A 26550-nucleotide genomic window follows, 5' to 3' on the forward strand; every position below is an offset into this window, starting at 1 on the left:
ATTCTTAGCATTAGCCCTCAGCTTGGAAATTATTAGACAGGCCATTGTTGCCAGGAGTTGGTTGTGTCCAATCGGATCGGCCGGGAAGCATGCTTACAACAGAGAGAGCGCCTTCCTTTCCCCTGAATGTGGGAGTAACCAGTAAATCCTCTTCCCAGCCACCCAGCTCGATAGTGGCTGCCGTCGCGAAGTGTGCTCGTGGTGACCACTGACCGTCTTCCTGTCGCTGCCATAACCATTTTGAGACTGAATTTAGTGCTTTCATCTCCTTAAATTTAGGCACTATAACAGTCCTTATACAACAGATTACATCATTTTTCTTTTATTGTCTTGGGGTATTTTTGGCAGAGAATCTAAGGATGAGTAAAATAATGAAAAAAAAAAGTACTGTCATTAGAAGTTGAGCTGTTTTCATCTTTGAAATATGTTTGTGTTTTGTCATGATCTCATAATTGTTCTTTTTCTTTGACATTCACTAGACAAGCTCCTGATATAGTGCTTATCTCTGGCAGCAAGCCATGCTTTCCCAGAAGCTCTGGCTGCTCCACCGCAAGGACCAGCAGCCTGCTATACCGCCATCATTTTAAGTTCTTTTTGCCATCTTACATCAGAACCCGGCTGGGTTTAGCCCTCAGAAGCCTGCCCTACCTCTCCTGTCCCGTCGTTGCTGGTGTTATAGAAATGCTCCTTCAGCCCAGGCACTAAAATCGCTGCCATTCCTTCTCCATCGGCTCCTGACTTGGTCAGTGAGCCCCTAACGGGAGCTGCTGCCTTCATTTCCTGGCCCTCCCTCTCCCTGGCTGGAGTGCATTGGGCAGCTGACCTCCCCTCTGTGAGCCCTAAATCTGAAACGCCTGCCTCATGGGGGTGAGGGGGGACAAGGAGCCCCTCGGGGGACCTGTTAACACCAGGCTGGCAGATCCCCCGGATTCACTTCTTGGACCCACGGCCCCAGCTCGAACGATGCCAAAGAGCAGTGAAGCTCCGACAGATCCTCATCCGCGCTGGCCCCTGGGGCTCTCGGGGGCTCTCAGAATCCTACCTGGAGAGAAGCTGCTTTGCTGGCTTTGGGGCATGTGCGTGTTGGGGGAGTTCTCGGTAGAAGCTACGACCTGGCAGGAGGAAGTGCGAAGGAGTACAGTTAGGCCTTTGTCAGGAGCGCCCAAGAAGTGCCGGCAAGCAGAGTGGGGTCCCGGGCACGGGACACTGACGGCGGCACAGAGTCCGGCCACGGTTTATTTATCTGCCTTCTGCTTCTGCCAAAGGAACCAGCGGAACCGCAGTGGTGACCGCTAGGAAAGGGCCATCATTCGCCCACTCTTCTAAAAAGAGACGGGAGGCATGAAATTTGGTCTCGGGATTCCTACACAGTTTCCTATTCTGATCTATATTCATGCTTTTAATGAAAACAAAGTGATTTAGACCAAGGAAAGGATTCAGTTTCAGAGTGGAAGTAAACCTTCCCAGCCTGAGCGTATCAGGGTTCCTCTTTCAGGGCATCTTCCTTGGTCTTAGCCCACGACCGCCTGGGTAGTTCACGTCCTTTCTCCACATTGCTCACACTTCTCTGTTTGGAATGCCGTCGGCAGCCTTTGGGGTCCTGCCCACCCCTCAGACCTCCCTCTTGTACATGAGCTTCCCTCAGAGGTGATCTTTGATCCCTCTGACCCCAGGTACCACTTTGTGTCTCTTGTATTTATTACACTCTATACTTTTCATGGTAGTAATTGTCTAATTATACATATTGGTCTGTATATATTGGGGGGCAGTTAGATGGAGAGTGGCTAGTGGCCTGGGTCTGGAATCATGAAGGCTTGAGTTCAAATGTGGCCTGAGGTAGAGGGAGTAAAGTAAAGGGATAGTTGTGTTAATCTCTGCCGATGGAAGAGGTGCATGATGGCAAATGAATTTATTGTTCATATCTCACAGCAGTGAGATACCATGTAGTCTTCAAAGATAGATTTATTATGTAAAGTCATTTTACAGTGGCCCCATATGTCCGATGATCTCAAAGGTTTCTTTTTTCAAATCTGGCCTCAGGCGCAGCAAGTGTGTCTAGTAAAGCAAGTCACTTCACTCTGCGCGCCTCAGTTCCCTCACCTGCAAAATGAACCTCTCCAGGGTCTTTGCCAAGAAAACCCCAAATAGGGTCATGGAGAGTCAGACACAATTGAACAACAGTGGAATGTACATGTATCACGTCCTTCAAATTTGAAGTAAAGTAACTTCCAAAGCCCAACACAATTATCTCACCCAGAGTAGCATGTTAGTAAATGGTGATGACTGGATGAATTGGCATAGAGTCAGGAGGAAGCTCAGAGACCTTCTGATCCAGTCTCTTCGTTTTTATAGACCCTCTGAATGACCTGACCAGGGTCAGCCAAGGGGGAAGCACCAGAGGTGGGATGGAAGTCCAGGGCTTCCTGCTTCAGAGTCATTTCTTTCTATTCCCCCGCCACCCAATCCCCACTATAGCAAGCTGCATGTGTTTGCCTTTAGTGCTAGGCACTAGTGCAGAATTAGGTAAATAGAAAGGATCGCGACCCCATAGAATATTGTACTGGGGCTTTTGGTATGCTGGATTTTGTTTTCTGTTTTTGGTTTTCTTTTTTAAGAAAGGTAAACATGTATGGACATACTTTGTCCTCTGTTCACTTTTTAATACATGGATGGACACGCGCTCCAACACCGTTCGTGCTTAGGAGCTGCTGCTTCCTCCAGAGTAGTGGCTGACACGGTAACCTAGCTCTTCTGAAAAGTCCCTGACCCTTGGATTATGACGGGCTGCTGCTAGCCTTGGAAAATAATGTGCATTGTCAGGTGCTTTCTTAAGACACCTCACAAACAGTGTTTCTGAAGCGGGAGGGAGGGAAGTGACAGGACAGGTGGGAGGAAGGTGCCAGGTGTGACCTCTGCTGCTGACATAGGTAAACCCCCAGCCTGCCTGGGCTAATGGAGAAAACAAAGGTTGGTTTAAAATGAAGGAAATCGTGGCAATTTTTGAAAATGAATGAACCTCCCAAAGAGATTATGCTGATCAAAAAGTTCACAGGAAAAAAAAAAAAAAGTTCACAGAAATTGAAAAGTTATCTTAAGTGTTTTTAGATCAGGGTTATAAGGAAAATGAAATTCCAAACACTTGATAAGGACATACTGTGTCCTTATTCCTGTATTAGGCCTTGTGACAGGTACAAAGAAATGTGGACCATTCTCAGACCTCAAGAAACGTATTATGGTCTAGTCAGAGAGGCGAAACGTAATGCTAGATGGCACAAGGCAGTATGTGACTAAGTCCCAAATGAAGAACAAGTCAGGGGAAAGGTTTTTATCATTCTTATATTTGCTTTTACACTGGCATTTTTCTCAATGAAGAGAGAGATTCACATGATATATTAAAGTCTTTTAACTAATGAGCAAGCACATCTATGGCTTCTTCCAACTGTTTCCCCAAAAGATGGATTTGAGGGCCTCTTGACAACAATAGGACATTAATATGTTTACTGTTAAATGAACCACTTTTAAGTTTTCTGAGGGATTGTTCTGAGCTACTTGCATTGTCAACTTCAAAAAATTGACCAATCTCTAGATCAGAACAAAATTTTGAATCTCTAAACTTCTCGTTGTCACCGTACATTTCTTTCTTCAGTTTAAGATTTCCTTCACTTAAAGCGCACAGAGCACAGCGGTATCTTTAACTCTCCCTCTTTCCCAATTCAGTCAAGCACTTCACAGTGTATGAGGACTCTGCCTCTGAAGCACCTGTGGGAACTTAGGCAGACTATTTACCTTCCCTGGCCCTGAGCTTCCCCATCTGTAATGTGACTACCATTTTCTCAAGTCTCTTTTCAGGCCAAATCTGTGATCCTGTGATTTTGATATTTGAAAGTTGTATCACAAAATCATAGAATTTTGAAATTCTGAGAGACCTAAGCAACCTTCTAATTCATCCCATATCTTTTAAAAGCTGTCCTAGATTTCTAGCAAGGGTTCTTAACTCAATGGGGAAAATTCTGTGTTTATTTTCTCTGAGCTCTAACCAAAATTTAGCCATTTCCTTCCACTAGTAATTTAGGCAACAAACCACAGTATTATTAGGCTCTACCAGACCACCAAAATGTTCCGTGATCCAGAAAGAAGAGTCCCTGACCTATTATCAACATAGACAGCTGATCGTCCAGCTTCTTAAAGCCCTTCAAAAAGGAAGTTGTTGCTACTTCTTAGCACCCATTGCACTTTGGGGTAGCTTTAGTTTTTGAAAAGTTTTTCCTTAACATCAAAGCTAAATTTCCCCTTGACCAGTTATCATGTGGCCTGATTTCAGTGTCTGTAATAATTTTGTTTGTCATCCTTTGGATGCTTTCCAGCAGATAAAGGTGTGTGTGTGTGTCGTCCCGTCCCCCCCCCCCCCAAACTGATTGCAGTATTCCGGCTCACTGTTTCCTTATTCCTTAATGTAGCCTAAGAGCCCATTAGCTTTCTTGGCTGCTATATGTGGAAGGGTCCTTTGTAATTATGGATAAGCCAAATATGATGGGTTAATCCTCTGATTTGGAACATGGTGAAAATTTATATTGATGGTACTTTTTTCCTTTATAAATGTAGCTTAAAATACACATAATTGGCAAATCCATACTTTTTCTTCTACCCGAAAGGGACTCGAAGGCCATGTTTCATCATGAAATATGCAAGCAGTTGGAGCCAGTGAACGAGGAAAAGTTGTTCCTGGGCCCTGTTGTTGGTCAGTCAGTGAGTTATGAGGCATTGGGTCAAAGTGAAATAAAAACTGAGTCTTGGGAAGAATGGCCATGTCGTGGCTGTAAGAGCATGGAGACCCATCCCTAAGGAAGCCTGATGAGGTAGGCCGTAGGAAGAAAAGCCTATTTCACTGTCAAGAGCTGAACCAGTCCGTGACACCCCAGCCAAATAAAATTGGCTTCAGGGGCAGCCTCGATCAGGAAGTTAGGATAAAGTAAAAGAATGGCCAAGAGGCCGGAGCATCTTCACATAAGGAGCAGGCAAGAGCAAGGCAGGGCAGTGAAGAGGAGGCAGACACTGACTTTTCAGTCTGGAGAAATTCGAGGGATAACTGGGTCGGAAAGGTCTCAAGCAAGGCCCTAAAGTCCAGCCCCTCATTTTATCAAATCCATGAGGAAGTGGAAGCCCCCAGCCACAGCTCTAGCCTTGGAATTCTAAGCACTACCTGCCCGGTGGACACTTTAAACCTGATCTTGTTCCATCATTGCAGTCCTGTGCGACTCTCCCTGACCCCATTTGGGGTTTTCTTGGCAAAAATGTTTGCGGGCTGTGCCATTTCCTTTTTCAACTCATTGGACAGATGAGGAAACTGAGGCAGGTGGTAACGTGACTTGCCCAGGATCACACAGCCAGGAAGTGCTTGAGGCTTCCTGACTCCAGGCCTGACAATAGCCACTGCATCACCCAGCTGCCCCGATGTCTGTAGGCTTCTCAAATAAATCAAACAGGAGAAAAACTCACTGTCCCTCAGCCCCAGACCCACCTTTTTTCTGAACTTCTTTCGAGGCTCAGGCAATAAATATTTTAAGGACTTCTCTGGGCCCGTCACGTGCTCCGGGGATACAAAGAAAGGTTAAAAAAAAGTTCCTGTCCCCAAGTGGACAATAGTCATATTTGGGGGAGAGCATGCAAACCACCATGAGCAAACTGGAGATATAATAAATGGGAGATAATCCACAGAAGAAGGCAATAGAATAGCAGGCTTGAGAAGGGCCTTTTGTGGAAGGTCGATGTCACCTGGGACTCAGCTGGGGAGACTGGGAGGTGAGGAGGAGGAGGAGGGAGGAAGGTGTTCCGGGCAGCAGGGCACGGCCCAGGAAGATGCCTCTGCTCTTCCTTTCCCAAACCTTACTGCCCTCTGACTCCTTCCCATCTCTTCTCCCCCAGTCGGAATCAGGAGCTAAATCTCATCAGATCTCCGGCTACTGCCAGGACCGAGGCTCCTGCCTCAAGTCTCTCCCCTGCAGGTGCCAACCGGGAGGGCTAAGGCGCCTCTGGGCAAGCTCTCCCCTCCTCACTGAGCTGCTCCTGGGTCAGGGGGGTCCAGCCAGTCTGGTCTGGCCATTGCTCCCCCCTGGCCCTCCCTCATCTGCTTCCTTTCAGGGCCGGCCCAAAGGCCCCCTTCTGCACAGCCCCAGGCTGTCCTTCCTCTCTCCCGCGCCGCTGTGTGTGTGTGCCCTTCCATGCGAAGATGCTGCTTTCTGCCGGAGCTGGCTCTCTTTGTAAACATTCTCTGGATCTGGGCTCCCGGGCAGCCTGTGGGATGCTTCTCAGGATGATGTTTTTAAATGCTTAGCATAAAATACGTAGGCATGCACCCGTGACCACCAAGGAAACCCGTCATATCGAAAAACATGGATGGATTCTCTTTTACATTTACGGACCCTGGGGAAGCCTGGGTGCCCAAACCCCATCATCTGTCTCCACGTCCCCGGCACCTGGGACGTTGCTCCTGCTTGTGCTCAAATAAGCCTAAATGCTTCTGGCTGCTTCCTTGAGTGAAACGGCTGTACCCTTTCTTAGAGGGGTTCTTCTCCCTGGTGTGTGCCCCCCGGGGACCCAGGAGACCTTTGCAAGCTCGTGTTCCCATCCAGAATTGCTCTAGAATCATGGGCTTCTCTCGAGTTTGAGCGCGCTTCTCGCCGGCCCTTCCTGGGTCGCTTCTTGTCTGTCTCAGCGCAGTGCAGTAGTTCGGGCCACTCGGAGCAGCTGGGAGAGGCAAGATGGGGAGCCCTGCCGGGTCCCAGGAGGATGAGGGCCGGAGCTCTTGTCTACAGCCAGGGCTTGGTACCCATTCGCTCTTTGTCCGCCATCGTCCGCCTCTCTGTGATCCCTTTGGGTGGGAGGGTTGTTGGCAGATGCTGGAGGGGTGGGCCATTCCCTTCTCCAGCTCGTTTTACACATGAGGAAACTGAGGCAGACCCTGTGCTCAGAGTCACACAGCCAGCAAGTGTCTGAAACCAGAGTTGGACTTGGAAGGACGGGTCTCCCCAAGTCTGTCCTCTGTGGCTGCTTGCTGCCCTGGGCTCCGGGGAGGCTCACGGAATTGGAGCTTCCTTTTTTTGTAAAATAAGCCAGTTAGCCCAGATGGTTTCTGAGCCTCCGAGTCCATTATCTTGAGGATGACCTTCAGTGATGAGCTCTATGACTGAGAACCCCGATCTTGGGGGCTTGAACCCCACCTCCAGTACCTCAGAGCTTCTATCTAACCTTGGAACCTCCATTTCTTCATTCGTAGAGAGGATTAACTTGTAGGATCAGCGACTTCTAACTGAAAGGGGGCTTCTCCCTCTCAATTTACCGGTGGGGAATCCCAGGCCGAGAGAAGCTTTGGAGTGTGCCCATGGGCACCCGCCTTCTTGGGCGCCAGACTCGGCCGTGTGGAAGGCCCCCTGTGGGCCGCCTGCTGACTGCGCTCGGTTCTGTTTCTTTTGTTAACTCCTTTCTCCTTGGGTTCAGTCTGACTGCTCTGCTTTGTGCCGAACCCCGCTCTTTATTAAGTGCCTGTCGCACAAGGCTCTGGTGAGATAACGTGTGGAAAGCCTTTTGCAAACCTGAGCACGTTCTGGCAGCGTCAGCTGCTCAGAGCAATGGGGAGAGAGGAGTGGCCCCGCTGAGCTGGAGCAGGGGGCCCTGGCAAGGAAGGGCCCGACACCCCCGGGGTTCCCCTTTGGTATCGAGACCACCAAAGACACAGAACCTTTGGGGTCCTGTGGACGAGAGCCTCTATGGGGCTCTCTAGTTGTGTCCTTCCATCAGTTCTCCCCAGGGGTCTTCCCAGCAAGCCTTATTTTGTGGGTGCCTGTGCCACGTGGAGCTGGTGGTCTTTTTTCCTCTTACTCTTGATAAACACCTGGTCTAGAGGGGATCTCAGATACTTCCTGTGCCCTCGCAGTCCCCTACAATTGAGGTCCATGGAGATCCATTGTGCATCACAGGAAAGCATCAGCAGAATAATGGTGTTGAAAGGATGAGCTTTTGTTTGGGGAGCAGCTTGAGGGTGCTGAAATAGCCATTCATCTTCCCAAATAAAGTCCAGCCAGTTCTCTGCCTCTTCCTCACATATTGAGGGTATTCAGTGGGCTGCCCATCCCACTCAGGAATTCTTCAAAAACTTGGATTTCCTGAAAGAATAGTGGCCCCCATTGAGGAGGCGTTGCAATATTCTGGGACTTGTAGTGAGCAAGGGCCGGTGCACCTGAAGGATCTCCGCCTCCCTAGAAGAGTCAGCAGAGTTGCCGTTGTTCATCTTCACTCTGATTTCCTCCTTCTTTTCAAAGCTGTGTTACTGCTGTGAACCCTCAACATCCCTCTGGGTTTCTGGAGGGGTGAGCTCACTTTCCATTTAAATCCTTCTCCTATCAACTCAGGGGGTATTCCCTTGGAGCTCTGCCTTTTAGGTCATTTTTGCTCCTCTAAATTTCACCTCAGACCTTTATTCTCTGGCCTTATGTGAAGCTGTTTCTCCCAGCTCCCTGAACTGGAGTCAGAGCAATTTGGATTTCTAAGCTCCTTACCTTTTGGTCATAGATTTGTTACAGTAGGCTACTCCCCCCCCCCCCCCCCCCTTAACTCCATCTTTGCGTCCTTTCCTCTCTGAAGATTTTCTTAAATATTGATATCATTTACATGGATTGGATGTTTTATTTACAGGAGTTTTTAACTGTATGTTTGTATATTTGTGTTCCTTTCCCCTGGGAAAACCTTACTTGTTTTCCCTCCTTTTTTGTAAATTTTCTCAGCCCTCACACTCACATTTTCCTAGTGGCCTGGCCTCTTGGCCAGGACTCTTGTGCTTATGCTCTAAGAGGGAGGGGGTTCTGGTTCAAACTCAGTGCCCTTACTGGTGTGGAAACCATAGATGTGAATGGGTAAATCTCTGAGCAGACACTATTTGGGATCAACAGCTAGCCATCGAGGCAGATGTGTCCAGCCTCGATCTGAGTGCAGCCCATTTTGCAGTTTTCTCATCGATCTGCCTGGGATTGACGCCTACCCAAGCTCATCTGACACTGCAGTGACGGCGCTCTCCAGATGAGAGCTGGAACATTCCTTCGGGTGTTTGAGTAGCACTTTCTGTTGTTTGGGTTTGCTGCGTTGTAATGGGATCGTTAATGACTAGCTGGTATTATTCACATCTTGGTTCTCATTGGCGCCTGTGTCTGTTGTTAAATAGCCTTTTACTAAACTTGTTCTTCTGGCTTTCGTTGCAGATTTGTCCAATCTGTGCAGCATTACCTGGCGGAGATCCTAATCATGTCACAGATGACTTTGCAGCTCATCTCACACTTGAACACAGAGCCCCTAGAGATTTAATATCCTTTTATGTGCCAGCAAGAAAAAAATTACATGTGTCACCCTTGGCTCTAGCTCCTGACATGTGCTTGATTATCTAAAAAGCAAATCAGAGAAAAGACCAAATTCCCAAACTCTGTTTATTCACAATAGAAAGAAAAAAAACAAAACTCATTTAAAAATGGACATATCTGCATGTTAAGTCTTCCTATTTTCGACATTATTCAGAATTAAATGGCATGTCATACATAGATTGACAATCATCTGACCCTTGGGATAACCTCCTCGTATGTCCCCTGTCATTCATTTACCAAGACTGTCAGCGTTTCAGTTCTCTGAAAATTGATCCTCTCGGTATGGTAAATGTCAGCCCTGTTATAACCGGCAGAGTCTCCTCTCTGAAGTAGCCAGCGTAGTGCAGAGACACCTCGGCTGTCCCATGGCCCTGGAAACCAGACTTGCAGGAATTCTAAGTATGCAGAAGGAGGCCAGACCTAACTATGGCGAGGGGGAGGCAAGTAAGCATAGGAGAGCGGGAGCTAAGCAGCATAACCTGGGAGTCCACTGCCAGAGAAAATAACCAAGAGCGGGAGGGCTAAGGGTTACCCCCCACGTTCTTATTGGGCAGCTCTTTCAGCAGAAGGAAAGGGACTCTCAGGATTCATATTGATGATGTCTGTGAAAAAGCAATTACAGACAAGGAAGAATTTATGGGAGTGAAATGTAGATGTTAGGAGGGGAAGATAACGGATCCCGACAAAATTGCAAAGAGACGGGTGCCTGCAGTAGAGATGCAGAGATACAGAGACAGAGGGACTATACAGATAGACGGACACACGGACACTCTATACAGATAGACAGGTAGCTGAGAAGGCCGACAGGCTATGCCGGCAGTAGGTAGAGTGATCAATCCATCGCTAGCAATAGGTGAAGCTCTTTATATTAGTCAAACCAAAGGGTTAATCACAACATTATTATTCCCATTTTGAAATGTGGAAACCAAACCACAGAGAGGGTGGTAGTCTGGCACTTGCCTGTATATGAAGCGGAAAAAACTGTGATACAGATGGAGTGCTGTATATACACGCGCAACAGAACAGAACTAGCATATTTTAGGAGCCATCCCTTGATAGATAGGGATTCTAACCTAATTGATGAAAGATGCACATGTATACCATGCTATTCTTCCCCCTAAGAATCCCTGCCTGGCACCTACATCATGGGTATTTTTGGAAGGAGCTGGGTTTAGAACGCAGGCCTGAGTCCATGTAGCTCTTCCACTTCTTTGCTGTGGAACCCTGGGCAGCTTAAGCTCACAAGGCCCCAATTTCTCCCCTTATTAAAAGGAAGGAGGGAGAGAGAAAGTTATATTTAGCTTAAAACACGGAAATCTGGCCACAACTTGAAACAGGGAGCCCAGGAGCATGTTAATTGGTCAGTATCATCTGGATTAAGTTTTAATTGTTTCATGCAAACCAAAAAAAAAAAAAGTCAGAGGGTGCCCTCCAACTCCTTCTCAGTGTCAGAAAGCAAAAAAAATTTTTCTGAACAAAGGCAATGAATTAAACCATGTGAGCTGCCTAAAGGTGATCTTTTTTGTTTGTTTGAAAGTCAAATAAGACTTTAGAAACCTAGATATAGATTATAAAAAGCAGTGGCAGTCTTTTTTTGGGGAGCGGGGAGGAGGTTCAGCATAACCCATCCCTGGTGAGGCCCAGGAAACCAGTCTATTTGGGTAATGCCTCCTAATGAATCAAACACTCCGCCCTGTCAGTTTGAGCACCAGTAAGGACAAGTTGTTTTTGTCGTGTATTGGTAGTGACTCAGAGCGCCACTGAATCCAACCTCCGATGACTGGAACAAGTCAGCAGCCATTGAGCTCTCTCAGAACAGAAGCTGTGTGGAAAAACATTTTTTCTGACTCATTAATTTTTTTGTATTTTTTTTTTTAACCTTCATTGAAAGGTGAATTTATGGCTATAATTCAAACCAAAAAGGATTTATTATGTGCCTTCTCTGTGGGTGGCACTAGAGCCCCTCAAGAAGCTTATGTTCTACTAAGGTATATATTATGTCTAACAGAACTGAATAGAGACATAACCTCTCTGTAGTTAGGAAGCTCGCAGCTGAGGAGGTTAATGTCTTAAGTTCAGTGGGGTTGTTTTTTACCATCTTCTTCCTACCCAGCCAACTTCACTTAACCCGTGAGCCAGCGCAGAAGATGAGATGTCCTTACAGAAAACACTTCATGAGAAAGTTGGCATGGGTATCGTGGCTCTAGAGCTGGAAAGGACCTTAGAAATCATGATGTCCCGCTCTCTCCCCTTGGGCCTTGTGAGCTCAAGCTGCCCAGAGTTCTACCCCAAAGAAGTGCCTGGGCTACCCCCTGAACTTAGGCCTCCGTTCTAAACCCAGCTCCTTCCAAAAAGACCCACGATGTAGGTGCCAGGCAGGGATTCTTAGGGGGAAGAATAGCATGGTCTAATGGAGACAAGAGTCCGTTGGGGTTCAGTGGTCCTGAATACAAACCTTGGCTTGGCCACCTTAGGCAGGTCACATAACCTCTCGGTAACTCAGTTTCCTCATCTGTAAAATATGAGAATAGATGACTTCTGGATCCTTTCCAGGTCCAACTCTGTCATCCCATAGTTTTGTCCAGTTCTGTTAGGTTTGTTTTAATTTTTCCCAAACCTGGAGTTTTCTCCTAAGTTAAGAAGAAATTTTTAAAAATTGCCCACAATTTTTATGTCTACAAACATGTAATGGAAGATGGAGGTGCATTTGTAAGCCTTGAAGCAAGCCCTCTCTGACACTAGGTAACTACTGTCGTGCAGTAACACCTGAGTTACTGCATCACCCTGGAAATCAGACTTTCAGGAGATTTTACTCTTAGCACAAGCTCATGTAATAGTGAGATTACACTTCATGAATAAACTTGGTGCCAACAAGTTAGAATCCCCCTAGTCAGTCAAAAGACTAGGGAAGGTACGTGTGATACATTGTGATAGATAGGTGAATATAGTGTTTTAAGTAATTCTCAGAAGCCCATGGATCTGAAAGCAATCATGAACATGAAGATTTGGATGGATAGAAAAACCTTCAAATCTTTGATTTCCCAATCTTACAGAGAAACAAGCTCATGAGATGCTTAACTTAGTCTTCTGTTTGAGAAAGAAAGAAATGATCAAATATAAACAACCAACAGGAATTTAAAGGGTTAACAATTTTCCAGAAAACTTAATTTACCCAAATGATTCATTTCCTTTGAAAAATCAAGTTGTGACAACTACCTGTCTTAATTTTAGCACACCTGTGTTTAGCCAGCATTGCCTGGGACAGGAGTTCTTAGACTGATGATTGTATTTCATACATAATCAGTTGTCTCCTTAATGTCATGTCTTTTATTTTGTGTATTTGACAACCTTCTGCTGAGAAGCGTTTGTGGACCATGACATAAAAGAGATTCAAAAGCCTTGGTTGACTTAGTCTCATCACCCATGTCTGTATAATCTTTGAGCTTAAGAGAGCTTTTTAGGTTGTCAAATAGAAGTTTTACTGAATTTTAAATTGTAAAAAGCATTCTTCCCCTCCAAAAGTTTACTGATTAAATCTTGTTTTCTTGCTTATCAATCCGGGCATCACAAGTGCCCATCCACCTTGGAATGGACTTAGCCCCTAGGCCGATGTGCCCCTGGACCAAAAAGTCTCACATTTCTAAGCTAAAGAGATAGATACTTGCTGCCCGCTTCTAGGGCGTGGAGCCTTGTGTGCTCTGAACCAATGCTCCTTGCTTAGGTCTCCATCTCCTGATGCTGGAGCCTAAGGCTTCCTTGTTCTTGTTCTGTTGCCTGGGAGCGAAGGGGAAGGTTAGACATCTGTGACAAGAGGGAGTGTCTGACCTGCCTACAGGCAGCCCTCTCGGAGGGTGAGCCAGCCCCGCACTCAGACGCCAGCATCCCCCCTTCTGCCCGCGCCACGCAGGAAACTGCAGCACAGCTAGCTCTCCACATGAACTGTCATGGGGTGTTCGTTAAGTTCCAAAACCATGTTAGAGAAATCTGTGTCCCCCCCCCAAGAAAGATTCAGCCTATGTTTCTTTTCATGAGTCATTCAACTTTTTTTCTTAACTTGCGGGTTACGATGAATCGAGTGGTGTTCGACATGTACGTAGAATGTTTCACCCTGGCCGGGGACTGGGAGGTCCTCGGGCCCGTAGATCAAACATGCACTTTACTAGCAGTTCTACTGGTGGGCTTTCTTCTTCGCAGAGTTCGTATTCTCCAAGCAATAGGGAAGCCATGGATCCTATCGCTGGTAAGACCTTTTTGTATTTGCCTCAAAAAGAAAATTGCTTTGTCTTTTTCCTTTTTCAAGTTTGGTTCTCATATACATGTATTTGTTCTCTATCAGACAGTCTCAAGTTTTTGGTATATTTTCATTTAAATCAATCCTTCAAATGTTAAAAAGTAGTAATATATGACATGAATCATTTAACTTTACTGTAATTTTGTTGTTTTTTTTCCCAAGCACTGAGTAAATTAAAGAAGAAATAAGTAATTCTTTTGATATTTTCTCTATCTTTTTATACCTTGAAGAAAAAAAATTAAGAAATCTTTTTTTATACAAAAGTCAAATGAGAACATGTTTGTTTTTGTGTAAAATCACAGGAGGATCTTGTGAAAACACAAGAATATAAAGGCAAGATACTGAAAAATATTTCTTCTGATAGCTTATGAAAATATGTGAAAATATATTGAGACACAAAATTCATAACTGATCCTCCTTGCCCACCATTTGAGAAACCATAAGCCTATAATTCTGCTTTGAACTTTAATGGATTGATTGATTGATTGATTGATTGGGAGGGGTGGGACTAAGGAAGAATAATTAGCAAGATAGTCAAATAGTCTGTCCAAGGAGTGTGGATTTTCTGGACAATATGGCTATCTCTAGGAGTGGATCTGAAAGCCCTCATGCAGAAGTCATTCCAGAAGTAGAATTAATGTGAGTGGCAGAGAGGGTGCAGTGTAGGTCAGGGAGAAAGGAGAGGCAGGAATCACTTCCAGGACCCAAATTGGTAACCGAAATAATGTAGAGTTGTAAAAGGAAGGTGCGTTCCATTTTGGACCCGTTTGATTTATGATGCCTGAGATACAGGTGCTATTATTCTCCCCATTTTAGAGATGTGGAAACTGAGGACAGAAGTTAAATGGCTTGCCTGGAGTCTCAGAGCTAGCACCTTTCTGAGACAGTATTTGAACTCAGGTCTTTTGAGTCCAGGTCCACCATTCTGTCTACTTCATCCCCTAGTTTCCTAGTGAATACAGGTGAATACATTTCATTCATCTGCTTAGATGAAGAACAGATGAACTTGCAGAGCAAGCAAGGAAGAGAGCACAAGATGAGCCATCTGGCAAAAGGAGGCTTCTGAAAGTCATAGCTGACACATCGCACTTCTGCATGCATGGTCTTATTGGATGCTTGCAACAACCCGGGGGCTGTTTGTCAATCTAGGGCCGAAGTGATGGTTGCCCCCGGCCTGGTCCTGTATTGGGGAACAGAGACTCCCTTGGGCACAAGAAGGGAAGATAAGCGTGAGCCATCTAAGCTCACCATACCCAGGGACCCCTGGGAAGTGATAGGAAAAAGCAAGTAGCAGAGCTTGAGTGATGGAGCAGGACTCCTAGAGGTCAGCGATTGGCATGAAGAGCTCAGGAAGGGAAACAGAATCTCCTCTGCCCTGGCACAGTCCCACCTAGGGATGCAGGCCATGGACACCTTTTTTCCCAAAGCTGGGGCCTGGCTCGTCCCCTCACACGAGGGTTTCCCATCAGAGCTGGGATTGGTCTTTGGAGCCTCAGCTTCCTCATGGTACATTCTCCAACTCCTCTGCTATGTTGGTAGTTTTGTGAAACTGGATTTTTTTTTCCTCCTTTTTATTCTTCATTGCAAGGGATGACTCACAAGGTAAGAGAGAGGAACAAGAACTATTCAGAAATGCAAGTTAAGTCAGCAAACATTCTTTAAGTACCTGGTATATGGCCAGCCGCTGTGCTAAGCACGGAACGGAAGTGACATAAAGACAAAAGATAGTAATCAATATATTTTGTAAAACTTCTAAAAAGCATAACTTTGTTTTCACGTGCTCAGTTCATTCCTTTGCAGGAAAAAATCAGTAACATATCTAGTCCAAATAGTGGGGAATTAGAAAATCATTTCTGATGGGTGTGTTGCTTTAAGAAAGCATCTTTTTATTCAGGGGTTTCCAGCCTTTTCAAACTTAAAAAAGGTTTGTAGTTGTTTTTTAACATGGATAGGTTTTTAAAAAATCTCTATTTAATAATAGTTGTCCTTTTTAGTACCCGTTTGAGAATTCACATAGTTGATTTTAAAAATGTTATAAATTCAGGAATATTCTTAAATGAAATTTTTTTTATTGATAACAGTAGTATAGTAATATATTTGAAATAAATAGTAAATATTTGTATGAGACAGTCAACAAAAGTATGTTTGCTCATTGAATATATTAAGTCACACTGGAGATTCTGTTTAAGGTGAAAAACAAAAAGAAAATAATCAGTTTGCCTGTGAGTCTGAGGATCCCTTGCAGTAACTTGTTTCCTCTCCTTATCCTATAGGTCTGTAATCCACAGACTGAAAACCACGGTTCTAAGTCATTCTTCTTAAAAATTTCATTTTGGCTAATGAGTCTAAGTCACTTAGTGGGATGGGGAGACAGCCCAGAAGTGCTGAGTAACAGGAGGAAGACTCCATCGGGTTTAATGTTCGGCTGCAGAGTTGAATGATGAGTCCTTTAGATAGCCCATAACTGGCTCTGAGTTTCCAGTGGGCCTTTAACCTAACATCTCAGGATTGAGGTGGTTCTCGGCGTTGTGGCCCGGTTATTGGCGTGGCCTGGCTTACAGCATCTCTCCATTTCTGTTGGCAGAGCTTTTATCTCAGTTATCAGGAGTGAGACGTTCTGCGGGAGGACAACTCAATTCTTCTGGCCCCTCGGCTTCTCAGTTACAACAGCTGCAGATGCAGCTGCAGCTAGAACGCCAGCACGCACAGGCAGCACGGCAACAGCTGGAGACGGCCCGCAATGCAACCCGACGCACCAACGCGAGCAGCGTCACCACCACGATTACACAATCGACAGCCACAACCAACACGACAAACACAGAGAACAGTCAGCAAACGATCCAGAATTCCCAGTTTCTTCTTACAAGGTAGTTAAGTCTTTGCATTTCTACTTTGATTCTGTTTCGAAATTGAATTTTTGAGTAGTCATCTTAAACTGACTTAGCCTTTCCCCTACATCTGGACTTTAAAGCTTTATATTCCTATCGATTATGAAACCTGCCGCTCCTTAAGCTAAGTCCCATGTTAATATTTCCCTCAGTCATCTTGGACATTTAGGACTTGCTCCTCGCCTAATGGCCAGAAATGCAGCAGGGTTTCCAAAGCTTTTTATGTACGGATCGCCCCAGTTTGTATAGCTATTATGATCCCATTTTAGAGATGAGGCTCGGAGGGATTGTTGCAGATCTCACCAATCAAGGTCTTCTGCCATCCCATCCCAGTGTCCTTTTTACTGTTCATTCTGCCTCCTTTAAAATAGGATTGACCAGGTATTTATTTTGAAAGTATTTTTCTATTTCATTTCATCTAATTGGGCATAAATATCTTTATTGTCCAAAAAAGCTAACCTATCACGATAGTACATATATAGATATTATTAGGCAAAGTTGTGAACATCATTCACATTGCTTTTTCTTTGTTATCATTCATAGTGCTGAAAGGTTTTAAAAGATACATGCATACCCTGGATCAAAGAAACTTAAAATTTCGGTACCGCATAGCCGGGATTTAATATATCAGCATATTTAAATAACAGACCACAAGGTCAGTGTGTCAAGTGATGGCACGTAACCCAGCTAGTCTTAATCTGCCACCGAAACCAGCTTTGTGCGTCTGCGAGGGGGACCGCCTGCCTTCTGGACTCAAGTCGCACAACCATTGAAGTGTATGATTTTCAGAAGATTATAGGAAAGGGGAACAAATGAAATGATGAGCTCTGGATTTATTTATTTTTAACAGAGCTTAAACCTAAAGAAAACTGAGCCTGATCAGAGAATGGAGGAAGGTAGAATATATATATATATATACATATGTATATAAATTGTATATATGTATATAAATTGGAAAAGCAAATGGAGAAAGTAAGACCAGCATCTATCATGTGCTTACAGCTGGGTTTTAAAGTAGCAGCCACACTTGTTCATCTTCCCGAAGTCAGTAATAATGTCAGCTTCCTCCAGGCAGTCTCTCCTCTCTCGTCTCAAGGAAAACATAGACTTTGATTCCTTCACCCAACCTGAAACCCTACTTTTCTCGGGTAAATCCCCTTGTGGAGGGGCCCAACTGATAGCCACCACTATGCACCCTGGGTACATTTTTTGAGATCCAGTGTGCCTTAGCAATACCTGCTATGATTTCTATTCCTCAAAAAGCTTTTTAATTGAGCTCATTAATCACCTCCCAGGAATTAGTCGGAACACAAGGGGCTGCAATATGGGCCTTTTAGCCTGGTGCCATCAAACAAGATCAATCTTCCTTCACCTCTTCCAGGGCTCAGAATAGACACTCGCTGTTGGGTGGGTCGTGCCTCTGGCGCAGCCTGATTTTTCCGATCCCATTTCTTTTTTCCTGGTCTTTACTGGGACAGAGGAGTCACTGATCCTGCCAGGGAGTGTGTAGTTACCTCCATCCAAGGGTAGCCTGGCTTTGGGGTGTGTCAGGCCCTTTCCTAGCCCTTTTCCTGGGAGCAGCCTTTCCAGGTACCAATTTTATCCACAGATTGACTAAAACCTGAACGGTTTTCCAGAGAAAAGCCAGCCTACCCTGATTAACTCAGATGGCCTCTAATTATAAAGAGGGTAAAGCTGATATACCTTTGCCTACCCTAATTTTTTTTTTTTTGGACTAACGATCTCAGCTTTATTTAGGTTTTGGACACTATTATTTGAGTAAAAATTTGCAGCTCATCTCACAAAGCACCATCCTTCCATCATACTGGTTCATCACATATCAGTTCCTTCCGTTTGCATTTTTATTGCAAACGTATTCTCTCCAGATTTTCTATGCTCCTAATACTCTGATATTTAAAGTGGGAACAAAGAAAAGAAATAGATGGAGCAGAGGGTCAGAAAAAAAAGGTGTCTATATGGGAAATACGACTTAGCTAAGCCCCTTTTTCTAGATTTTTAATTACAGTTAAATAATGTTTCATGGAGGATATTTCTCACTAGTTTTTTTCACTGTTTTTCACTATATTTTTCACAGTTGCCCGTGATGCATTTCAGGTACTATTCCTGCAAATCCTGCTCTGTAAAAAAGTGTTTACTTTTTCATGGCTTAAATCTTACAAAATCATACTAAGTACATAGACTTTTTTCTTGATGTAGGAGGGGAAGTAGGTCAATTTGAACTCACAATTTTATTGTGGAAAAATTAAGGCCCAGGGAGTTGTAGGACTTTCTCAGCATGGGGCATTGTCCACAAGGGCTCAGTAGTAGATGGCTGGTATTAAAAGTTGCTGTGGTTGAGAACGGCGGCGGCGGTGGCGCCCGCCCCGACCTTCTGGTCTCGTTCTCAGATGCCGGGCGTCCGGCCCACCTGGAGGATGCCAGCGCACTTGGTTGGGTAAGGGGGGCTGCAGGGTGGCTGTTCTTGGTCTGGCTCGGGAGGTCCTCAGGGCTGGGTATCAGAGAGAACACGTTTGGCTCCTACCTTGAGACGGACCAGATCTCCATCATGGTAAAGAGAAGACCCGGCCCCGACGAGAAGCATCTGGCAGGGGGCGGCCTCTGGCTGTTAAAGGCCCCGAGCCGCATGGAGACCTCCAGCTTTCGGCAGAGGGCACGGGCCTCTCTCCCGGGGCCTCTGTACCTGCCCCGACGCTGCCCGGCTTTGATCAGTTCTCTTCTCTTTTGCCATCTTGCAGGTTAAATGATCCTAAGATGTCCGAAGCCGAGCGTCAGTCCATGGAAAGCGAGCGGGCAGACCGTAGCCTGTTTGTCCAGGAGCTTCTACTGTCCACTTTGATGCGGGAAGAAAGTTCCTCCTCAGATGAGGATGAACGGGGGGAAATTGCCGATTTTGGTGCTATGGGCTGTGTAGATATTATGCCTTTAGATGTTGCTTTAGAAAACCTAAATTTAAAAGAGAGTAATAAAGGGAATGAGCCTCCACCACCTCCTCTTTGATGACACCCCAATTTGCAGACAGTGTCCTCTGTGCTGTATTTGCCAATGAAAGTGGACAACAACTATCTTGGGTTTGTTTTGGTGATTGTAATTTCAGGTCTGTCACTCTTGTTACATTGTGTACATTCAAAAGGAAGAGAGAAAAAAATATATATGATAATCATTTCCACTTAACTAATTTTTACTTCTAGCAGGTAAATGTAGGTAGCAGTGCAGGGGTGATCCTGCTTCCTGTACCTTGACATGCAAAAGGCTCCTAATACTCCACATTCAAACTGAAGAGGAAAATTGAAATCTCTAATGAAGCTGCTGTGTGTATTTATGAATATTAATGAATAAAAACTGCTTGGATGGTTTACCTTAACTACTGCATGAGGTTTTTTGCAGCGTGCATGAGTTTTAGTGACCTTGTCATTTAAAAACTTAAATACAAGGAGTAAAACTATATGAGACCCAAAGCTTTCCCCAACATTATTCAAAGGTTACACGACCCAAGAGTGAGTGTGCGCTAGCCGTTTGTAGCCATGAAGTAGCTTTTGAATAATGTCCTAACATCTGACTGAACCAGCCCCTTCCTTTCTGTGCCTCGAGCACGTGCCGCCAGCTGTGCAGCGGAGTGGGCCCTTTGCAGGGCGAAGCCCCCTCGCCCCGGGTTCTGGTCCGCTTGGCTGCCCACGTGGAGTCCGGCCTCTTTAAACGCATCCAAGAAGACGCCCCAGGAAAGCTACTGTCGAAATCTGCTGCAAGGGCGTCTGTGTGCCCTCAGAATCAAATCCTGTTCATATTTGTTTAAAGTTTTTACTTTTTTGTGGTTGTTTCAAAATTTTCAATTGTTAAACATGTTTTATTCAGGTGTAGATGAATTCATTTATTCACTGTTCAACAAAGTTAACCTGGATTATGTTGTCTTAGTTTTTTTAAAAGCCTCACCTTCTCAATCATATTTTGAGTTATTTATGTATTTGCTTCTAGTTCGCGAAGATTCTGTCAGTACGGGGAAGCTTGAGGATTTGCCTTCCCAGACTTTGTCAATATATTACAATTGAATTCTTAATGCTAACCTTAGCACCTTCTATTTATTGGGGTTTTCTGGCATAAAAAGTAAAAGCCTTTTAATTGAATCATGCCACCTATATGCCTATATTATTAATCCTCTATGTAAAAAAAAGAAAAAAAGGAAAAAATGTACAGCAGTTTGGGTTTGTTTGGTTTTTTTTTTTTTTTTTATTTTGTTTTTGGTTTTTGTTGTGCATAGACTTTCATAATATACCCGAGGCAGGGACAGCAGTTGGGATAGGGGTGGTGGGGTTGGCAGGGATGGGGAGGGAATTTTTTTGGAATGTAAATTTAGGACATTAAACAAAGTTCGCACAGCTTCTGAGAAATTTACAACTAGGCTTCTCCATAATCATGTCTTTTTCCAGTTCCCTTTTCTCTCTCCCTTTCTCTCCTTCTCTTGCCATCCTTTACTTGCCTTCTTTTTCTGTGTCCTTCCATTTCTGTAATGATTCAAACATTTTAGAATTAAATTACAGACTTGAATACCCACTGGTGTTCTTAAGAGAACTGTGACGTGTTTGTTAATCTAAACCAAAAAAAAAAAAAAAAAAAAAAAGGTCATCCCACATGTCCAAAAAAAAAGTTTGTTTCATTTTCATTTTCCTAAAGAAGCTTCAGATTCCAATGATTTCCACATAATAATAGGTTTGTTTTCTTTAGTCTCTGCAACAAAAAATGTTTTAAGGGAAAAATTTTACACTAGGCCTCTGGTTATCCTAGCAGTTAACCCCAATAGGGATTTTTTTATTGATTGTTGAGGATTTTCAAAAACAATTTTCAAGCTGTAGTCTTTTCAGACACACCTTCTGCACATTACAATAAGACACACAGTTCAATAAAGCATTTTCAAGACTGTTGTTCAGTTGAATTTCTTTGGTGTTGGTGAACTATCCTGGCTACTCTACTCTAGGATTTCAAATTGGGACTCTCCTGTCCAGAGATTTTCCTCCGCTTCATCCTCGATAGAGCATTTTTGGTTTTGTGTGAGTTAATTCCTTCGGGGATGCAAAGTAAAAACGATGAACTTTTCACTCTTTTTTTCCTCAGAATTTCTTGGTGAATGGAAAAGCCTTTTTTTTTTTTTTTTTAATTCTTTTTGAATCCTGGAGGCCATTGTGCAAGTCTCAATGATGATTTAACATTTCCAAATATCTAAAGATCAAGGCATTCATTTTATTGTTTTTAGCAGACATTTTACAAATATTTCATTCCAATATTTCAGGAATGTGTTTAAGATAGAAAAACTCAAAAGTGCGTGTGTGTGTGTGTGTGTGTGTGTGTGTGTGTTTGCGCGTGCGCGGGTGCATGTGTACATGTGCTGCCTAGATTTAGATGCACATATATAGAAAAATTTGTGTTCTCCTTTTTTCTTCGGTTTTTAAAATTAGCATCATCACACCGTTTGATTTCTCTCATTCTTTTGAATGAAAAAATGCTGCAAAGACTGATTGGGTCCAAACAAGGAAATGGATAGACGTTGACATTTGTTTTAGCTATCCTTGCATATCACTGGTCTAGTCCCTGACTTGGTTTGGGAGACAGCTGTCTTATAATCTTGAAATATTCTTTGACATTTTTCACTTGCTTTCTGTTAGGTGTGTATTGTACCATTTGTACTATAGGAGGTTCGGTGCCAAATGTTTCTCGGTGAAACTGAGGGGATTGTCCAGGGTTACCCCTTTCCTGTTTCTCCTCCTTTGTACTCTGTACCATTCATTGTATACACAGTGGGTTCTGGTATCCCCAGGTACCGATTGGCTAATAGCCAACTATAAGATAGTTATAACAAGAGTGACTTTTTCAGAAATAGCACCATACTCTTAATGTGTCTTAATAAAGAAGCACCAGGGAATTTTTTTAATAAGAAAATAGCAAGGTTCCCCTATGGAGCAAACAGTGTCATGAAATAGATAGGAGTGATAATAGCAAAATCCCAAATTGTATTTTCATTGTATTGTATTGATTTAAAGAAATTGCAGAACTTGTGCTGATATGTATATATTTTAATTACCAAAGGAAGAAATTTTTTTTAAGCTCGTTACCTTTTGTGGGTGGTGGTTGTAAGTATAAACTTACCAAATCTTAAATTGAAACAGAAGAAATAATTGAGGCAAATCCTGGAACACATAGTTTTGGAGTTTTAGGACCTATGTTTGAATCTTCGCTCCTGAGTAAATCACATTCTCCCCTCCTCAGATTCAATGAAGGGATTGGACAAGATGACCCTCAACCTTCCCCTTCTCTTCCCCACCTCACCAAAAAAAGAAGCATCCTTGTGAATGAAATGTCCTCCTTATTCTTAGGAAGAGTGGGAAAGATCTTCCAGAGCTGCCTAATCTATTGAAAAGATTCCATAGAATTCCATAGAAGGGGATGGAGTTCTTGAGAAGCTCCTGATGGGAACAAGATTTGGTCTCCAGGCTTTTCAGAGCAGCCAGTCGAGTAAGATCCTGAAAATTTTCCGCTTCCAACAGAACCTATTGGGGATTTCAGGACTACAGAGAGAAAAACAAGATGAAGTTGGAAAAAAAAAAAAAAACCCAGGAAGGTGGAGGAAAGATGTAATTGGAAAAAAAAAAAAATCTGATTTCTGGTTTGTGTTGGCTAGGATAATTTGGGAACTATAAACATTATAGACACAAAACAGTCTCCTAAAAATCCCAAAGATATTTATCCTTTCTCCTTTTGTAGTGTCTTTACTTCTAATCATCTGCACTAATGAGTATTACTGTAAGTAGGAAATATTTTTCTCACTTTAAGAGGATCAAAATTGAGGTCATTTTTATAAGTTTGCTAAGTTTTCATTTAGGCAGGGTATCTACTCTGAAGATAATCCAGAGGCTTTTTCTTTTATCTCTTTGACTTTGCCTTTGCCTTTTCTGAAGCCTACCTGGAAGCCTTTTAAGCCAAACCACTTGATCTTTCTCTCCTCAGATGTAATTGTGGCTCATTCCGCTGGATGCTTTGCACTAATCTTGAGAACTTAATGCTGTAGTTAATGAGCACAGAGACCAGTTGGGGTGAGGTTGCATGATGGAGAAAAGGAATACGTGACTACCTCTCTTGAATTAATTCTTAATTGTGTTGTTTCCTTGTTTCCATCACTGTGGTTATGAATTTTCAGAAGATTTAGGCACATCTATGTTTGAATATAAGAAATCCCAGTCTAAAACTAAGTAGTAATATATCTTTTTTTTTTTGTAAGAATAGATGACTGCCTAAAATTTATCTTTTCCCAAGACTTTCATTATAATTCAAATAGAATTTTCCTTAACTTCCCTTCTAATTGGGCTTCTGGGACCTAATTCCAAGGGCTTCTTTGTCAAGTAACAAGTGACTTGTAAACAAACTGGGCAGGCTCATTAATCCCATAACCAGTGGCAGTTCTTAATGTGAAAATAAAACATTTGCTGTCATTTCTTGTCCTTTCAGATTCAACTGGGAGAGACAGGGAAGGGTGGATAGAGAGAGGAATGGAGGTATCTATTTGAGCATACTACCTCTACTGCTGGTGGTGAAGTCTGCCTATTAGCTGGTCAGTTGGTCTGACCCCAGATAGATACTTGACCTGGAATTTAGAAGAGAAACCGTTCCAAGGTCACAAATCTTTTAAACTGATGGATTTAAGTTGCCAGAGAATTAGATAATGCTTCACAAGGTTTATAAAGAAATTATTAGATACCATCTGATTCCTTTCTTATAATCTTTCATTGTTGGCAGCTTATTCCATGTATAACTTTATTAGGATGTTTCTACATCTTTTCAAGCTACACACACACATATATACATAAATGTATGCATGGAGTGGAGTTTTCGAGCCATTCTCAAGTAGCTTCCTTGATACCTGCGGCTTTGCTTTATTGAAATAGTTCTAAGGACTACTCTAAAGGATTGCCTTAATTTTGCTTTTCATCACCCTGTGTTGGATGTTCTTTTTAAAACATCGGTGCTTCCTTCCAAATACTGTACCTATATGGAGAGACCCCCTTCCATTCTTTTCCTGATTTGGAAGAAATCATTGTAAAGCGCTTAGCATAGTGCCTGGCACACAATAAGTATATATATATATAAAAATCTTAGCTATTATTATCTTTGCACATAACGCCTATTGACTTTACAGACTTAAGTGCTTCCTTTGCTTCCTCTCCATCCCTCAATAGAAAAGCGGTTCCATTCAACCCAGACTCATAACCGACTACTGTGATAGATGTTGAGGATTCAAAGATAAAAATCGTCCCTGCCTTCAAAAGCTTACGTTCTACTGGGATGAGGTAGCAAGTTCACACATGAGTAACTAGCATAAATAAAGGGATGATCAGAAAAGGGTCTCTCCGGAGGTGGTGAGCCAAGTCCTGAACCAGAATTGTAAGAGGGAGATGGCTGACCTGTAGAATGGGTACAGGGAGGCCAAGTGAAATCATTCCCGAAGGAGCCAGATCCTGAAGGGGTCTATTTTAGGCTAGGATTGAGGTGACAGAGCCAGTGAAGTTTCTTGCTCAGGGCAGTGTTTCAGGATTGTCAGTTTGGCAGCTGTGTGGAAGGATGGCTTGGAGAGGGCAGAGTTGAAGCAGGTTGACCAATTAGGAGGCCATGGCGGTCAGCCAAGCGATTCCCACTACATGTAGGGTTCCAGGCCAGACGGGCCTGCAAGAAATGGGGAGGCCTCGGTTCTAGGGGAAATAATTCTCTGAAGGGATCCCATGCAGGCCAAAACTTCTTGAGCAAACCTAAGTACATTTTAATTGCCTTCTTTATAAAAGGGAAGAGCCTTTGATATGGCAAAGTCAGTCTTGTGTTCCGACTTTCACGGATGCTTGCATAAAGGGATTTTGGGTTCATCACGTTGCAGTTGATTTCAGTTGGGGGGCAGTTGAGAGCTAATTCCAAGTCTCAAGCTAAGGACTTCTGGGTAACAAACTCAAATAGAATGACTACATCATTCATAAGGATCCCTGAGGGCTGCATATTAGTTTTCAAATGTGTTATCTGTGTTTTACTGTATTTTTAAAATTTTTATTTTGTTAAATATTTCCCAGGTACATTTTAACCTAGTTCTGCCCATGGGTATTGTGGGGCAGATGTCCATGCTTGCTGGACATTTCTGCCCGGGCAGTTTACTGTTTATTACTAGCATATTAGTTATGTTCAAGACCAGTCTCAATCACCTGTGGTACCAGGATCCCCCAGCAGCAGCTGAGGCAATTGGTAGTTGTGCCTTAATCTTTACTGGAAAAAGCCATTATTTATCCTTTGCCTTCTACGCTGCCCCCGGTCTTTTCCTTCCTTGCCTCCTTCATTAACCTGGGCTTTCATTGTTCAGTTTTGCTTGGAGTACCCATAGCTGTTGACCCTTGGGGTCAGTTCTAAGGTCACCCTGCATTTGTGATGGCTCAAGGAGTCCAGGGAAGATGGCCCAGCCTTGCCAGCTCTCTGTTAGCTCAGCGGGGTCTGGTTTTTGGTCCTCTTCGCCCAGAAGAAATGGAGGGAGCCGGGATCCGCTTGTTGCTTCACTTTTCACCTAAGGCCAGAACCTTTGCTCCTTGAGGGCAGTGAGGGGGGCTGTCTGGGAGGAAAAAAGCATTGAGAGAACCTATGTAGAGAACGAATGCTCGAGGAAAGTCACTTCCCTTGTGGGCCTCAGGGAGCTCAGCTCTGAAATGAGGACCAGACTGAGGGGGTTCTCCCCCATGTTCCCCATGTCTGATCTGTTGTTGAACAACCGTCCACTGGCCTGATTCTTCTCACTTTAGACTTTTGGTACAGGTTCCTAACTGGCCTCCCAGCTTCCAGTCTCTACCTTCTCCAGATCATCCGCCATTTAGCCGCCAAAATAACCTTCCCAAACATGTCTGAGTATGTCATTCCCCTGCTCCTAGGTCATAAGCTCCCT

General features: G+C 43.8%; 1 protein-coding gene across 1 annotated transcript in view; it reads left to right on the top strand.

Moving 5' to 3' along the window:
• KCMF1 (potassium channel modulatory factor 1) overlaps positions 1-19965 on the top strand; it is a 100497-nt gene extending 80532 nt beyond the window's left edge. Inside the window, exons 4-7 of the mRNA XM_051974347.1 lie at positions 9249-9350; positions 13470-13644; positions 16280-16562; positions 19340-19965. Coding sequence (XP_051830307.1) covers positions 9249-9350; positions 13470-13644; positions 16280-16562; positions 19340-19601 — 822 coding nt within the window. The 3' untranslated portion in view covers positions 19602-19965. The remainder of the gene's footprint in view (positions 1-9248; positions 9351-13469; positions 13645-16279; positions 16563-19339) is intronic.
• Positions 19966-26550: the final 6585 nt, after the last annotated feature.

This window comes from Antechinus flavipes, chromosome 2 (assembly GCF_016432865.1).
Source record: "Antechinus flavipes isolate AdamAnt ecotype Samford, QLD, Australia chromosome 2, AdamAnt_v2, whole genome shotgun sequence".
NCBI classification, from domain to species: Eukaryota; Metazoa; Chordata; class Mammalia; order Dasyuromorphia; family Dasyuridae; genus Antechinus; species Antechinus flavipes.